Source organism: Acipenser ruthenus, chromosome 33 (assembly GCF_902713425.1).
Source record: "Acipenser ruthenus chromosome 33, fAciRut3.2 maternal haplotype, whole genome shotgun sequence".
Classification (NCBI taxonomy): Eukaryota; Metazoa; Chordata; class Actinopteri; order Acipenseriformes; family Acipenseridae; genus Acipenser; species Acipenser ruthenus.
Window position 1 is genome coordinate 2,006,207 of NC_081221.1, and position 17,865 is coordinate 2,024,071.

Below are 17,865 nucleotides of genomic sequence, written 5' to 3' on the forward strand. Positions count from 1 at the left end.
GCTTTAGAATTTTAGCTCCATATTTGAAATGTTTGTGGGGAACACAGAAGCATTCAGCTAGTATTGTTCACTGTGAACATAATTCGTTACAAACGTTCTTAGTTGAACGTACCTCTGGATGCTTAATTCCATAACTTCGAGCTGGGGGAAGACGCCTCTATGACAATATGAAAGCATGCAGCGGGTTTAGGAATCCCAGCCTGGGTGCAGTACGTACCGAGGCACTGCCGCTGGAGTTCAGCAGGAAGTTGGCAGTGTGGGCGGCTGTGGGTGGCTGGTTAGGGATTGGACGGTGTCCCAGAGCCATGCCCACAATGGCTGTCATGTGAGTCTCGGTGCCAAACACGTGGATCGGGATTCCAGTGGTCTTACCTGCACAGGAAGGTGGGTAGAAAAGAGGAGCCGATTAACAGATGGAAAAAAAATAGAAAACTTAAAAGAAATGCTTTACATGAGCAAAACTACACACAGTCTGCCATGGTCATATTAAACATCTTTAAAAGCAGAAGCTTCATAACCCTATTATAAATCTGGTGTTGTAGCAGCACTTGCATGACTGAGTGAAACCATTCACCACCAGCTGGTTTCTTTCCATTTAGTTTAATGATCAGGGAGTAATGCTGAAAAAGGGCAGCCTATTTGCTGTACCCGTTTCTGCACTCAAGAGACAACAGAGGAACAGAAGGAATGAGCATCTCACTCAAACCAGCATGAAAGGTATAAAAAGCACCAAACGTAACATTACTGCTGCAAATTTCAGTCCTTGGGTTAGTACTAATCCTGGACTTCTGAATGTTATCTTCGGCAAGACAGTTCAAGATTAGGGCTAGTCAGGGGTCTGTGAAACCAGCCGACAGTCTCACTTTTCACACGAAACTAAAGTACTTTGCTCACCCACTTCACCCATGACCCGCAGCCCTTCCTGGTAGTTCGGGCCCCCTCTCCGGACAAATATTGTCACTTCATTTTCCTTCAGGGGTACCTGGTAATCCTTGATGGCCCTTACAATACCCTGCAGTCATTGATCAAAAAGAGGCACACTTTAACAAGGCAGCAAGCAAGCAAGCAAGCAAGCAAGCATGTGACATTTTTAAAAACAGCAGAAAAAATAAAAAAAAGTTTTGCACACAATATACATTTATTGGCCATTGAAAATGTTTAAGCTTTTTCCTTTGATTTGAGGTCATCATGCATTTGCGTCTTCTGTATGTCCTCATATAAAGACTGGAAGAGTTTTTTTATTTTTTATTATCCATCCTCACGTGAAAGGGTCATGTGAAATCAAGCAAGAAAGCAAGACTGGTTAACGCTGCAGTGGCCACATTGCAGCTTGTGTATTTGAAGTGACAAGCCACATGGGAATCACCCTGGAATAAATCAACTACTGTACCCAACTCCCTGGTTATCCTAGAACAAATATAAGTGGTTGACACAAACCACCTGGATTCCCTGGTACTGTAAAATACTCAAAATGGAAAGAAAAAAAACACAGCAGTGCTTTCCAGGATAAAGGCGGATGAAATCAAACCCTGAGTATCTGCCAATGCGAGCCAGCATGAACTCTTCTGAATACTTCAGACTGATTTCTCAAATAAAGAAAGGTCAGGGTTTAATTGAACTCAGTGTTGATATACTGCAGCACTCCGATGCTCCTTCTGGAGATGAATAGCACTGTTTAAAGTGGGGTGATTCAATTGGAAATGCACACAGCTGATCACAGGAACATCAATACTCCATTGACCAGTTACCTTGAAGGTTGCAGCAACGTTGGTGAAATTGGCAATGCTACCTCCGATAATCAGGACTTTGCCTATAAAAAAAACCAAAAAAAAAACCAAACACTGAACAAACAAGTCAGGTAAATCATGATACTGCACATTTAAAATAAAATTGCATTGTAAATAAAAGTAGCTACACACTGGAGAGCTGTTCAATTTATTAAAAAGCAATTTTGGTGCAATTATTGGATGTTGCAATAAATCAAAAAATATGAAAGGGAAATTTGATCGGGGTTCTGTTGTGCTGTGCATTCAGCCCACTCCTTGATCCCCGCTCACCGCTCCCCGCCCTCTTCTCACCATCGCTGTGCTTCTCCCTGGTCATCAATGACAGGATGGTCTTGGCATAGTCGTAGGTCTGCTGCTCGCTAGGGGCTCCAGAGTACTCTCCATAATTAGCCAGCTCGTCCACTCCACCTAGGTCACAGATGGTGTCACTGCGGAGGGCAAATTAAAAAAGGAATGCTTGTCAACCTAGCATTCCTTTACATTAGAGAGAGACCGGGCAGGTCAAGAGCCACTGGCTAATCAGCATTAAACCTGAACCACCTAGTCAATGTGATAAAACAGAGGGGTCGAATGTTGGTCATCTAAAGGTGGCACTGATTGATTATGGTAAAGAGAGTACCATCAGATGTTTGAAGATGCTTCATATGCAAGGATTGAGGACTGGTTTTCTGATGGCTTCCCCCCATATCTCTCTGCAGAGCGGCCAGTTTAAGAGTTAAGCTACCACAACTCCCACTGGTTTGAGAAGCCCTGCAGTAACTGAATACACTGGATCTAACCTGCTTTGATACCTGAAGAAATAACCCAGCTAGATAGCAGACCTGTAGACAACAGAGGCTCCACCCCCAGCCACCATGGTCCAGATCCTGCCCCGGGGGTTGAGAATGGTCAGCTTAAGACTGGCTCCACTCTTGGCATCCAGGTCGGCAATGTAAGCTTCCTGCAATGGAAACAGAATTGAACCCCTTTAAACCGTACGTTCGCCAAAATAGGTGAAGGAGGCAATGGGCGGTTTACAGAATTGTTGCAATTAACTGTAGATAATCCCTTACGTGGTTATCCTTTATCCTTCAATACTGTTCTTGAAGGCAGTTTCACAATACTATTTTACCATACTGTTGCATATTAGTATGCAAATATATGCAGTGGCCATGCAGTGATGAACTCCCATTGCACAGCGGTTTGATCCATTCCTGGTTTTACTGCGAGTTTAATAAGGGCACACCTAAGCTTGTTACCTATACACTGTGTCTAATCACGCTCGTACTTAAAACCTGGATTGAGGGAAACTGCTATGCAATAGGAGTCTTATTTCCATCCCTGCCACGTCTTGTGCGATGTAGATAAAACAAGAACCTCTACCCTACCCAACTAAGGTTGTTCCAGAACATGTAACCAACAGCAAGGTTCTCCAAGCGGCTGTGTTCTTTTTATAGAACAATGCTTAATCAAACTGACCGGTACACATAAGAATACTACAAAAACTAAAAAAGGATCAAGTGTAAAGAATGAAAGAGCAATACTTCAGTACCCAAGGAAAGATATACGCTGCATTTAAAAATTAAAACAGCATAAATAATTTGAGATATAAGAGATATATAATCTATCTCTAGTCTAACCCATTATACAGATTTTTCTTCATCTGCCTTGACAGCACTTGACAGGATGAACACAGTGCTGTTTTCTACCATATTCTTGGTTCATTAGCCTCACGAGTTCCATCTAGACTACAGCTGCCAGCAGTATCCTTGTTGTCTAGCCGGGGAGAGAGTCATGCATTTAAATAAGGTCTAATGCAACAGGCTGTCTGTCGCTCAAAATATCATCTCCGGCTGCCAGGGCATTTTATCTTATTACTATGCACATTTAAAAAACTTTTTCAGGACAATCCTTCCTTGAGAAATGACATCCGCAAGACAGGACTCGGAGCTGGATTTATTGAGGGCTGCAATTCCATTTCATGTAATGAATGCAAGAAATGGAGCAGAATTAAAAGAGGTATGGTAAAGCGTAATAAAAAAAACATGGCAAACCAGGGTAAACTATGGTAAAGGCATGGTATAACCATGGAAAAATCATGGTAAAACTGTACAAATATTGTGGTTGACGTTTATAAGGGAGTATAAGCACAGCAGGGGAACTTACCTCAGGGTAGGCTTCCCTGCCAAAGGGAGGAGGGAACTCTACATCCCCCCACTTGGCTTTGCAGATGTAGTCGGCAGTGGCATCTATCTTAGCTGCCATGTCCAACACGTACACTCCATCTTTGGTCACGACTAGAGAGAGAGAGAAATGGCAAAACATTTTATAAACATACACATACATACATATATACATACCATAAGAGTTAGACGTATTAAAAAGTACCCCTTACTACAGTATACCCCTGGCCAGAGAGAGTTAAGCACTGTACGGAGATGGAGGAATCTATTCCCAGAACTCATTTAATTGAACAAATTAGATCTGTATGCTGCCCTGCCAATAGCGATTACCCCTTAACTGAATTAGACAAACCACACTGCGCAATTGCCGCATGGGAAGGACCTCTAGGTGCTGCATTTAGATCAGATTTCCAGAAGACAATGCAATAGCTTTTCATTAGCAGTGGTACTACAATAACCAAAAGGACGTACCGAGTGGGTTGATCTCCAGGTATGTGAAATACAGGTCTTCGTACAAGTTAAACAGGCCCACTACAAAACTGGCCAAAATGCTGTAAAAAGAGATGAAATAAAAAAAATAATAATAAAAACACAAACAACATTAAAATAAATGATATTACAAGCAACATGCATGTTTTAGGTATCTCATTTGGTTATGCAATTATGAAAAACAAAGTACAGGCATTTCATCAAGACATTAGCGAGCAACATTTGCACCGAGAACTCGCATTGCCTGTCATGTTCCCCGGTTTTAATTTTTTATCCCTTGCCATCTGCACTTTGAGAAAACATCAAGCCCGCGCATCCGAGCCGATTCCTTAGACATGAACCACGCTCTGTCCGACAGGCCAGATGGATCTGATCTGCAGATTTAGTTTTGGAGGAGCTTCAACTCAGATAGGAGAGGGAAAACGGCTTCCTCAGGGTCAGCCAAGCAGAACGAAGCCACAGCCAGACCCCAGTATCAAGCAGAGGGGCCAGACAGGGTTACTCAACAGATCAAAAGGAAACGTCATGGGGAAACAGAAGAGAAAAAGTGTTCAGAATGTGGTTGTGAAGCATGTAAATAGCACAGAAGTAGCCTTGGAGATAGATACATAAATGATATATCTATATCCATCTATCTATCACACGGGAGATATTTGCCATCAAGATGTATGATAAGACGCGAGCCGAATTTCAAAAACGTCATTCCTGATGTAAAAAGCCCTTCAAGTACTGAATACAATTTAAAAATAAAGCAGACATACCCTGTAGGCAAGTCAAGACTAATTTTTTTGTGTGTGTCGCATTGTGCTAAATCTGGAACAATGGCTAATTGAGGGTATAGCCCTGTTAAATTTAATATAGGGGTGTAGCCATGTTTGAAACTTATTATGGCCTTCAGAATGTATTATTTCAAGCAAACAGGAGTGTTTTGAACTACTGAAAAATAGGACATGCACACTTTGATTCATCACAATGAATCTTGCATGAGATTGGTTTCTGCTGACTTGAAAGCTAACTCAAAGTGAATGAGCTCAGCTTAAAATTCTTCAGCACTGCAAAACAGAACCTCCACCCTCTGATTCACTCTGCTTACTCTTTCTTGTCGGCAGGCGCATGGCCCAGGAGGTGTGTCTTGACGTCAGCCTCTGTCAACTTCTCATCCACTCCCACCAGAAACTTCTGCGCTTTGGAGTCCACGTCCCCGATATCCACGCCCCCCTCGTGGTGGAACAGCACGTGGTCTCCTTCGCGGGTGGCGTAGATACACACGTAGAACTCTTCCTCCTGCACGCACACCACACACACACGCAAGTCAACACACATCTCCAGTGCTACAGTTCTCCGATCTACAGCTCTGGCCAAAACATTTTGCATCACCCTATAGAATGAACAAATTTTGCTTCATAAAGTCAAATGAAACCTACCGACTAATGTTACGTTAACATATTGAATTGCATACGACTGCTTTGTAGTTTTCAATAAGCTTAACGAAAAACTGACAATTAAAAAATGTGACATTTCCAAAATACTGTACTAGCATTATGGCTTCCGGTAAACTTTTGCGATATCATTTTGTAGTTTCTTTGTTTACATGATGTTAAATAACTTTCAGCCACAGCTGTACCAAAGACACGAACAGCACACCTACCTGCTTGTGAGGTACAAACGGCTCAATGAGGAAATTTTTGAGAACGCCTTTAGCCTTGGCGACCTATAGGAAATGAAAAAAATCAGAATGATAAAAAAGAAAAAACATCTGTATCTTAGAGCCAAGATTCACACACATACACCTTCATGCAGAGTTTGCATGGGCTTCAATGAAGTGTAGATTTACAATTCCATGCTCCAGAAAGGCATGGATTACCACCAACATCATGCACAGGGATAATAAGTACTATTGCTTTAAGGTAGTGTTTTGGTTTATGTACCTGGTCACGTTCCTCACTTAAAACCTGAATTTAAAAAAAAATGTGTCCCCGTAAGTCAGACATCACCAGCATAATATGTGAATATTGGTTGCTTCTGCTTCTTTCAGGTGCGAAAGGTTAAAAAAAAAAACATAAAGCAAAGAGGAACAAATTCAGATTGATGTGTGGGTGCAGGTAAATCAGCGAGGTGTGGCCGCCCAATTTAACAGAGAACATCCTAAAATCAGCATAATATAGGACATTGACAGTGACGCCAGACTTATGGGACATGTGGCAGAGACGCTTATGGTAAATAGTGCATGAAATGTCACAGAATATACAATATATGTATTTCACACTGACAACTGCACTTAGATTTGGGGGGGTTGATTAGTTACATAAACATGTTTGCCAGGTCAAGGATAACTTATACAGCACACTATATCAATACCAGTCGGTCTCAGAGAGTAGCAAGGGCAAGCAGAACTGGATGTGTGCCTATGTACTGTACTGGGGACAGCCTGTTCCGATGGCAAGACTCAGATAAATGCATTTGGAAACTGAAATTACAGTAGAAGCTGTTCAAGAATGTGCCACGCATTTCAAATTAATTCTTATGAAGCTTTGCTCTCAATGCACAACACACACCGGTATCTGATAAGCTTGTAACTGTTGCTGGAAAGGCAAGATTGATATGAAAACAGCCTTGATCAAAACAAGGCAAGCACAGTACAATTCAACTGCATTTGAAAAAGGCTGCAGAACACTTTTCATTGACCTCTGATGCCAGCCCCTGAGAGTGCTAATCTATCCAAGAGGGAGGGGTGCTGATGAAATGAATCTGCTTTAACATTGGGACTGGTGTGCGCTGTATATAAACCACAAGATTTTAATTAAGCCTACGGATAATGCGATCCATCATGGAGAGAGTGTCCTCTTTAGAGCCAAAATACACAGTAACAAAATGTCCCCACAATTATACAGCAACATAGGGCTGTCAAAAATCTGTCTTAGAAAAACACAGAATTACTACATCCCTTTTTTAGATTGTTAAATCCCTCTATGTAATTGTACAGACCACTGCAACAGATGTTTTCCAATTTATTTTGACATATTGTAGACCGAGCTGCATAATTGAATCACCAAAGCGAAATTATATATGCAGGTAAAAAATAAATAAATACATTTCTGATACGGTTTGACATTTAAGAGGAATTCTGAGAATTAATTGCCTGCCCAGACTATAAAACACTCAAAAAGCTACAACCAATTTACCCGAAGCGGTATTGTAACTATAAAAACGACCCCGACATTTATTAAAATTCACATTAAAAAACACACACACACCCTAGGAGAGGTTATTAACTTCAGACAGCCGTCTTGTTTAAGAAACGTCAGCATGTTTATTCTCTCCAACCTTTCCTCCGAGGTCCTGCTTTAACAGACAGCCACTCACACAATGGCAGGTTGCTACCAGCGCAGTTTCTCAAACCGTTTGGATTTTGGGTGACTGGTCTCATTAAATAGACAGTTGAGGCAAAGAGCTGTGATACAGATACTCTGAGACAGGCAGTCAGTGAACGAAAGAGTCAGACTAGAGTAAGTGGACCGAATGCTAAATTCAAACTGACAGACTCTCCGTTCCCCTGTGCTTGGGTCACTTATTTGATAATATGGTTTACTGTAAAAAGAAAATCGTATAGGGTGCCATACAAGCCAATATCCACCTACGGCAAGCACACAAAGAATTGTTCAGATGGCTATATCACATCAATATTAGAGTCTATATTGCTTTGTCAAATGGCTACTGTATAGAACAATCCAACATGCATGTTTTAACCATCATTTAGTGTCGGCTTCCTTCAGATAACCACAGTTCGCTATACGCTGTGATCAGTAAAGACCTCCATGCTTGACCCTCAAATAAAACCAGCAGAGATAATCAGCACAGGCAGCTCCTTGACACTAACATATTAACAATATAATGATGAAGAACTCGCAGACAGACAGAGACACTACGGAGAACTCTCAGGGGAAGCGTGTGTGTGTTTTTACAAGCATGATTTATTGAAGGAGCATTTGGAGGAACTGGGCTTATTTTAACTCTCTCTCAGTTGTTCCTGCAACGTCAAAGTAAAAGCAGCAACACAAAACCGTTGCATTTTACACGGACCGCTGTTGACAGGCATTTACTGGAGAATAGAGGCTAATTCCATGCATAACTATTTCAGCGTTGGGATTGATTCGGTCCCGTCGGTGAGATGAGGTTAAAATCTCCAAAACCACAAATGCAGATGAGCCCGGCTCTGACATATTGGTTAAGCTGCTTGCTTGTTGTGTGCTGGGTCGCTGGTCCGCACCCAGCCTCTGCCCTGTTACATCAGCATTAAATCATTTTGCAGACCCTAGGATAAATGCTGAGCGCTCACTTATTCATATCCCTTTTGCTCATGGATTTTTTACATTTTAATTTGTATAAATTTTAAAACCGTTTGTGTGAACTCTATGGAGTTCGAGAAGTTGCCCTGCCAAAAAGTTGCCAGCCAAAAAAGGGATACATTAGATAGGAATGGGGATATTCAATGCGGCGGAGTGAATATTTTATACCTTGCATTCATTAAAACCCAGACAGAATCACCGGGATTGATCCGAATTATTCGAGGTGGTGGTGGCACTCACCGTGGTTTCCTTCATGAGTCGTGGTTTGAGCCACTCCTTCACACCCTGCAGGTCAAGGTTCACTCCCACCAGCCCAAGCTTCCCTCGACGCTTGATCAGCTGATCCGGCTTGACCACCAGGCGCTGGGGAACAACAACACCCCCTCAATCAATCACCAGGGACACAGCAGAACATGAACGACTAGTTTCACAGCCCTGATTACCACTAAACCTGGATCAACCAATAAGCCAGTGCTTATCAGTTTCTGTGAAACCAGTAAATAACTCATGGGTTAAAGCTTTGTGAATAAGGTTATAAAATTAGACACGAATTTGAATTCCACACAATATAAAAAGACACTTTCAGTAACAGACAGTTAGACTTATCATTAAAACTTCTGATTTTATAATCCACGTTTCTTTTCAGTACATCTGCACGAGCACTTGTACATAACCTTGCAGAAGTCTTTGCAAAACACACTGTTTAAAAAGGAGCTGGAAATTGACAGCCATTTAATACTGGACACCCGCCAGAGCTGCACTGGAGGTGAAAGTTAATCTACTACCCAGGAAATCCTGTCAGCATTACTATATATTTTACAGCCGTTCGTGTCTTGGCTGTCAAACAGAACAGAACCATCGAGATACTGCATTTAATTTTCTTTGCTCTCCTCTTTCGTCATACCGCTGCAGCCCAAACCGCCTCTCTAATTCAATTATTTACGGCTGAATCTATTCCACTAATGGCTCAGAGTTCTGCCCCGGTAATGAAGGTTATTACTGGTTGTTCTTTTTCAGGCTTGCTAAATAGTCATTGCACTTTATCATTGGACGGGTAACGTCCACGAGACTAGAAAAAAATCAAGAAACGCAACTTTAGCAGAAAGCTAGCGGAATGGCAATTGAAATATTCTTATCCCCCCCCCCCCCCCCCCCCCCCCCCCCCCAAAGTTATTTTCTGCAAACACACCCCAATATGTTGGCCAGCACAATTTCCATCTTAGAGACCCAGAGCTGGATTCAAACCAAGGCCTCCGAAGTAAAAGGTTACTGAATACAGATCATCTCCCTTCAGGGTTGGCAATTTTTTATTTTTTTTTTATATATAAAAAAAGAGGATTTATTTGATTTAAAATTATGGATTTTTGTTTGTAAAACCATAGTTGTAGCTCTACAGTACCTCCAAACTGTAAATTTAAGAACGTTGGAAATGGTGGTTTGTGAATAGTTACATACCAAACTAAATTACTCAATCTTAAACTAATACATAAATAAAGGGAATTATTTATCATTGTGGCATCCTCTAAATGTGAACTACAATATGTGAACTACAAGAATTTAGCGATGGAGTACGCCAGAGAAAAATCCCCCTCACTCATCTCAGTCATTCTTTTCTTTTACCTTTCTTTGATTTTCTCTTTCTGTGTCAGTCCAAACACACGCAGTTGTTACTGCAGTAAAATTGCATTTGCGCTGTGATCAGAATACAGCCCTAACAGTTTGTTTATAGACAGTAAGCATTTAAGATGTTTGTGTTTTCATGTCTTTTCCTTGAGAAACTATAATAGGTATTAAATGAAAATGATTTAAAATCAATGTTTTTTTTAAAATCAAGTGATTTAAATTGACTTGATTTAAATCAGCCAACCCTGTCTCCTTTTAAATAACAAAAAAACATTACATAAAGGTTTTGGAATGATTAATCCACTACGTCAGCTGCTCAGCTAATGGACCTGTGACGAAACTCTTTAGGACACAATTTTCATCCTCCTTCCATTCATCTGTAGCTTTTTACATCCAAATCGATACTTTCATAAACAGTTATCGACTCCTATTAACCCTACAGAAAAGAGGTTGCATTTCATTAGAGTGAAGATGAGCCCGTGCAGTTAACCAGAGATGAGCAAGTGTTTCTGATTTCTAATAAGCCGGATTATGCTGGGCATCGTCTTACCTCTGTGAGGAGCCAGGAGTGATCTTGAGCGAGCTGATCCCAGTCTGTATCTGTTGTCACAGAGGCGTATCTGAAACGGTTCTGCACAGCAGCTGAGGTGCAGATGTGTTTATAAAGAAACTCCTTCCCAGTCTGTTCGGAGATCGCCTTGGCCGACATGGTTTCTTTCTGTCGAAACAAAACACCACAAAAAAATCAAGCAAGCAATCAAGCAAATTATTTTTGATATAGTGCATTTCGCGGCCATCTCAAAGCTTTTCACAAATCAAATTAAAAAAAAAAAAAGCTAATGAAACAAGATCCAAACAATAAAATTAAGAAAGTAAAATGAAAACACAAAATAAATACATTAAAATGTAAATCACTCTCCAAAGGCTTGAGAGAACAGGTATGACTTAAACTTTGAGTACGCAGCAGGGTTTCGAAAAATACAGCGTTATACGTACCCACGTGTTGCTACAATATGACCAACCTAGCTTTGTACGAATTCAGCCGTACTGTAGCAAGATCAATAGCGACCCTGCTGGAAATCAGAGCAATAGAAAATTCAAATAAGCATCTCTCTCCTCTCCCTACAGTAATGGATACGTTTTCCAACACCTCCAGCGACAGGGAAGTAATCACAACAGAAGGGCTTCTGGTGCAAACAGGAGTAAATCGCCCGTTTCTGAGCAGTACTTTGACTGAATCAACACATTTATACAGAGCAAATATTGTTTTTAAATATTTTCCTTCCACTCTTGCACCCAAAGGGAGGGATCTGCTTGAGATTCCTTGCAGCTGTCATCCAGAACACTGAGACCAACAGCTCATCTAGTGCCTCATTTAGTGCAATTGTGCGAGAGAAGCGAGCATCTGTTTCTTCTTGCGATGAGCAAGAAAATCATCCAGAACTTCAAAAACAGTCGAGCAGGAGTCTCAGACCAGACAAATGTTCTTACTTAGCGCGTTTTAATAGTTCTGCCTTTTTACTGAAACGTGGTGCTTAAGAGGTACAAAGGGTTCCCCGAAAATACTGTGGACCTGGTTTCAGGATGGGTGGATCCACTTCGGTTTGGCTGGTCCCTAGCATTTAGCCTCCCTGCTATGCAGTCTGAACCAGTGCTCAGAGGCTGTATCTGCTTGTTCATTACTGAAAGCACCTTGAACAGGCTGCGTGGGTAAAACAAACAGCCTGTGACTAAGGTGTGTCCCTGAACGACATGCACCAACAATGAACAGCACTACTAGGCACTGGATAGAACAGCAGGCAGACTGCCATCGGTATACAGTATAGTGACACAAACCCTTGGGTGGCATAAGCTTTGTGTAATCTAGCTCATTATCAGGTATGCAGAGTGATCCAGAGTCCTTAGTCCACGCGTCTATTATTTTGACGGATATCTAGGGATGGAAATAAGACTCCTATTGCATGGCAGTTTCACCCATTCCAGGTTTTACTACGAGGTTGATTAGCCACAGTGTGTACAGGTAATAAGCTCAGGTGTGTCTTACTAAACTCATTGTAAAAACCAGGAATGGCTCAAACTGCTACTCAATAGGAATCTTGTTTCCATCCCTGATGTTAGAATTGAAGCAGACAAACATTTCTAATAGTTCTTTGGTGTACTAAAAGTGGAGTGTACAGTGAAGAAGGCATTAGCCAAAATGTATACTCAACTTTACTTGGGTTTAGTTAAGCATTCAGATCAATCAAATAGACCCTAGCGTAGCAGAATAAAAGACACGAAGAATAGGAGGACAGGAGTTTTGTTTTCATTTCTAACCACTCTCCGCTGTCTATAAACAAAATACGATTTGTTTTAGAATGAAAATTCAACAACAGGGCAGGTTGCAAGTGTGCAGTGCATACAGCACTCCCTCAGACACGACCGCATTCATTGCATGCGACTCTCCCGAGCCATCGGGAGGGGAATAAGAAAACAAAAGCAAGTTTAACCAGCAGATACTGTCTGCTAACTATACACAACACTAACATGCAAAATTGAAACTGTGGGGCAACAGGACTCATTTGAACAGCTGGAACACTACCAATACTACACTAATCTAGTTTCAAATTCCAGATTTTAGCATGCAGGACACAGGCATCTATTTATAAACTCTAACTACTACATAACTGCACACTGGGTGGTTATGTCTAGGGTCAGGACCTCTCTGGTGTGGGGCTCAAAGCTTGGGTGGAACCATATGTGCACAAAGGGTGTTTGTCTGCGCAGGAATGTCTGGATGTAGGGTACTGGTATCAGTGGAACAGTTTTTCCCACCCCGAATTTGCATTTACCTTTTTTGACTTCAGCAATATTAAATGGCGAAGGAAAGAGATCTGCCCTGCTCCGCGATAAAGAAAGCTACATTTCATAACAACCAGTGAATACCGTGCATCGTAATTAAAGAATTCTGAGCTGTGTGAATTCAGAAATGCAGTTATATCAGTTTTATCAAGTAGCATTTTATTAGTTAGATTACAAACTAATTAAGGTGCGTTTCATTCCAGTAGTAACCTATTTTCATGCAGGTCTAAAATTAGTAAGCAATAAAACTAAAAAGGGTGGGCAGCATCACTTTAATACATGGTAGTGTTGCTATTGATCATGTCAGTGTTCAAGTGACACACACACACACACACACAAAACAAGTAATACCAGTTTCTACTAAATATTGCTCACATAATGTTTGCAAGTGAACTCAAAAGAAAGGGCTCACTTATTCTGGGAGCGAGCCACTAAGCTAAAGGGTATGTTTCAGCCGATTGAAATAAGCACACTGTAATGCTTTTCAACGCACTACACATACCATTCACTGATGGGAATTCTGCATTTGGGGAAACAGACAGCGTGCCAGTAACCACATGGTAAGTTACCATTGCAATCTACCAACTGGTTTGCTTTCACCCACCCGATGAAGAAGCCTATGTGGTTCCGAATGCATATGGGGAACTACAGCAGCATTTTCAATTTGATAATGCTGAACAGAACACAAGCACTGCAGTGCAGCAATATGCATTTTACAGTAGCTTCCCTGGTAACGAATTTCCCTATAATAAAAATTCTTTGTTACAGGCTATATAAATAAAGATACATGAATGATAAAATGAAATTGCTTTCATTTTTGCAGATCTGCTTTTCAGGATTGGCCTTTCACTTACTAACGTAACAACATTTTTCACCGTGACATGGGAATTGTGGTTTCCAACTGAAAACAGTTTAAATTAGCCCTTCAGGCTGCAGTATTTATTATTTTTTTTGTATTCACCATATCAGAACAGCTGCCTGGTATAAGAAAGTAATCAGTCTTCTGAAAACAGGATGGCTTCTTAAAATGGATAGCACAATTAAAAAAAAAAAAAAAAAAAAAAAAAAAGGTTTTCCTGGTCCAAGCAGCAAATAAGTTTATCGTCTCAAGCAACCGCAAAGCTGAGAAACAGAAAGAAAAATTTTTAAATGAAGAGAGTAAAACAAGGATCTTGAGCTTACGAGAGGAGAGGTAAAGCAATGGGTTGCTACAATATGTACTGTGTCAAGATAATAAATACAACTGATATGATAGGGTAATAAATCCTTCTAAACCAACAAAAAGATGCTAGGAGTTTACCAATAAAAGCTTGGGTGTGTAATGATTATCAGATGATAAAACAACAGCACGTCGACTAGACACCGTCTTATGGCATATACAGCTATAGCTACTGGCAAAAACACTTGCGTGTCAGCTGAACAAAGCTCAATTAAATCAGGTTAGAATCTTTTTAATCAATATGCACATTTTCAGAATTTTGCTACAATACTAGAAAAATGGTTTTGCAATTTAGACCCTTTCCTAACAGTTGCAAAATTAGCAATGTGCAACAAGACTTTCCTGTTAAGTGGCTAAGCTTGCTAGGACCAAGAAACACATCATACCAGAGCAGGGAAGGTTCAGGGGCAAGGCTATTTTAAAAAAGGTGTATTTTATTAACAGCACGGTTTTTAACTGGTTTGGATCGCAATACATTGAAAATGTTTTAATAGTCTAGCAGCAACTAACTGTGTATATCGCTGGGAATCCCAATAAGATTACTTAGAAAAAAGCAACTCAAATAGCTACAACTAATGCCACAGGTCTTGCCAATGGCAAACCACTAAATGTGTAAAAACCAAATGCATTTGAGTTTTTTTGCCATTGTTAAATTCAACTTACCATTTAAGCAATCAGAATTCGAGTTGTATTTATTTTTACTGTATTGTACAGCTTGCTTTCTAGTCTATTACGGAACTTGAAGATGTAACTTATAACCACCTAACGCTGCAAGTAACAGCAACAGCATCCCGATATATAAAATATGTCTGCTCACTAACTATTAAAATTACAACCAAGCCATTTGTCACAGTAATTTTAACAGTAACCTTATCCTAAGTAAACTTATTTTTTTATTTTTTTTATTTTAGTAGCCTATAATTTTTCCTTGTCATTATCATTACTAAAATTGGTAATTCCACTCAGTAGTAAATGGGAGTCAGGGAAACAAAATTCAATTCACCTTCCCCCTTATGAAAACTAGCCTGCGGTTGTTTGATGGTTCGGATACTGGTTAACTTTAAAATTAAGAGAAAGGGGATAGTTGTATTCATTGAAAACATAATTTTGCGCAGGGAACTGTTTATGCCAGTAAAAAATCCTACGGGTAGGTAAGAACATTTCAGCTTTAGTTTGACATGAACCAGGAAGCAGTGGTCAATTGCTGCTACAAGATTTTCACCCAAACCATTTACAGCAAACTTTAATGCACAGAATCACCGCGATGAGTCCATGCCAACCCTGTGATTAACACCTTGTACAATACTAAATTAGAATAAGTGTTAAACAGAAGACAAACATTCATTTACCATACACATTTATAAACCAGCCTAGCTGATTACCAACCTTCAAACGTATATACTTATCTAGTAAGCTGCTTATAATTTCTAAGTTAATATACCGTCACGTATTATTATTATTATTAGGTGCTACCAAACTCTTACGTACTCGAAAGACGACAATGATGGGGATGTTGCCGGCGGCGTCTGTAAAGAGAAATTATAACATCTTAATGCATGACAGAATACCGGCAGTCTTACCTGACACAAAACCTAGTTCTTGATGCAGAATGGTCTGGTCTGGAGTGAGTCAGTGATTCAGTGAGTTTTGCTGAGCTGTCTATTCTATTTGCCTAAGATTCTCACGGGTTAATAGCTCTATATTTATTACACCAAGACCTGCCGTCTCTGAAAACAGTAAAAACTCCTCTTTCTGTCTCTCCTCACCATCTGCTGATGTGGTTACATGCCCTCCCCCGGCTCTCATTGGCTCAGCCAACCCCACGTGACGATCGGTTTCGTGCTGGCCACACGCAGATGGTGCGTTCACGGGAGATGTATTTCTTATGTGGGACTACAGTTCCCGGCATGCATTGCAGCCCAGCCTACCTACCATACCCCTGATTGGCCGGTGGTAGTCTGTTCATGTTTTAGGGGCGTGGTTAGAAAATTGCAGCTTTTTTTTTTTGTATTTACTTACAGCTGTCAGAGGTTTTTTTTTTTATTAGAACACCTCAAGATTTATCATTTTTACATGAAAACCTCAGGAGGTGAGAATTTCAATTTGCAGTCAGTAATCAGTGATACAGAAACAAAACGCACCCGTGTGTGAACATGTTAGACCACTTTGTGCTTTAATTAGGCATCTTAAACAACCTCTAAAGTCTCCTGCATTTTACCCTTTGCGGCTCTGTGTTTCTTTTCTCTTACTATTTTAAATCAATTGCACGTGTGGCTTATTAAAGTCATCAATTTTTCCAAGATTTTCAGTTCCACTGGTTTGATTTCATATGCACAACAAATCAAAACCACAGAAGTAATGGGGTGTTCTAATACACGTGCACACTGCTGCCGTATGTATACAGGTATAAGCACTTTTTCTAGCATCATCAACACATCGTTTCTTGTAGTTTTACTTTTTTTAAAGGAGCCAACAGGGGTTTACAGCTGTGGTCCACCCATCCCATCAGGCTGACATGGTTCAGCCAACTGTAATGTGTGCCTGCATCCATTGTGAAATACTGCAAGTTTTCTAGCATACACAGACTGAAGGTCAGATGGTCAGACAGGGCAGCTACCTGGACAGCTTTATACTTAACGGATGCAATAAATGGGCAAGTGTCCAGCTACTGCAGGCAGGTCAAACAACACCAGTATAAGAAATAAAATATAATGTATAACACAGCTTTCTAAACAGCTGGGCTTTTGTCTGAAGCATTCTAAAATAAATTAGATTTTTAAAATAACTTAAAACTTTTTGTGTACAACCAAAATAAATAAATAAATAAATAAATAACCTTTTCATGTTTTTTTTCATTTTTGTTATACCTCCTTTCAAACCAGTATGAAAAAAAACATGTCCATCGGACAAAATGGATGAAAGTGCGTTCCAAAAAAGGGTAAAAATATCACTCTAAAGGGACACATTTAAAGGGTAAAAATATCACTCTAAAGGGACACATATCATTTCTGTTTTCCTGACATTACGTATTTATTTATTTGAAATTCTTCACAAGTTAGCCCACGTTGACAGTATGTCAGGTATTTCCTGTAAAATGTCATCCAGAAGATCTTTGTTTTTTTCATTTGCTTGCATGTTTCTTTTGCCCGGCAACAGCGGAGCTTGGAGATAAGAAGGCTGCAGTTTAAAAAAAAAACAACTTTATGGAACGTAAACAAATAGGAAAGCCAGTAAGGCCTGATAGACAGTGGTGCAGTTGAGGCAAGTCACATGACACCTGTTTGATTCAGTCAGCAGTCCTCTTGATGCAATGAAAGTACATCAAGAACTACTTCTATTACCAACTTTAAGAAGGTTGAAAATGCTGGTGACAGAGACAGTGCATCGACTACAACAGT

At 40.3% G+C, this 17,865-nt stretch overlaps 1 protein-coding gene across 5 annotated transcripts in view; it reads right to left on the bottom strand.

Moving 5' to 3' along the window:
* Positions 1–16,252, bottom strand: part of LOC117433394 (ATP-citrate synthase) — a 31,558-nt gene extending 15,306 nt beyond the window's left edge. For 2 of the 5 annotated variants that reach the window (XM_059006564.1, XM_059006562.1), the window contains exons 1-12: positions 16,048–16,252; positions 10,958–11,125; positions 9,025–9,147; positions 6,087–6,149; positions 5,532–5,722; positions 4,421–4,500; positions 3,933–4,063; positions 2,609–2,727; positions 2,058–2,215; positions 1,749–1,810; positions 895–1,012; positions 218–372 (exon numbers count right to left, since the gene is read on the bottom strand). In XM_059006564.1, coding sequence (XP_058862547.1) covers positions 218–372; positions 895–1,012; positions 1,749–1,810; positions 2,058–2,215; positions 2,609–2,727; positions 3,933–4,063; positions 4,421–4,500; positions 5,532–5,722; positions 6,087–6,149; positions 9,025–9,147; positions 10,958–11,116 — 1,359 coding nt within the window. In that variant the 5' untranslated portion in view covers positions 11,117–11,125; positions 16,048–16,252. Of the gene's footprint in view, positions 1–217; positions 373–894; positions 1,013–1,748; positions 1,811–2,057; positions 2,216–2,608; positions 2,728–3,932; positions 4,064–4,420; positions 4,501–5,531; positions 5,723–6,086; positions 6,150–9,024; positions 9,148–10,957; positions 11,126–15,955 lie in introns of all 5 variants that reach the window. The other 3 variants (XM_034055594.3, XM_034055597.3, XM_059006563.1) reach the window with 3 other exon arrangements.
* Positions 16,253–17,865: the final 1,613 nt, after the last annotated feature.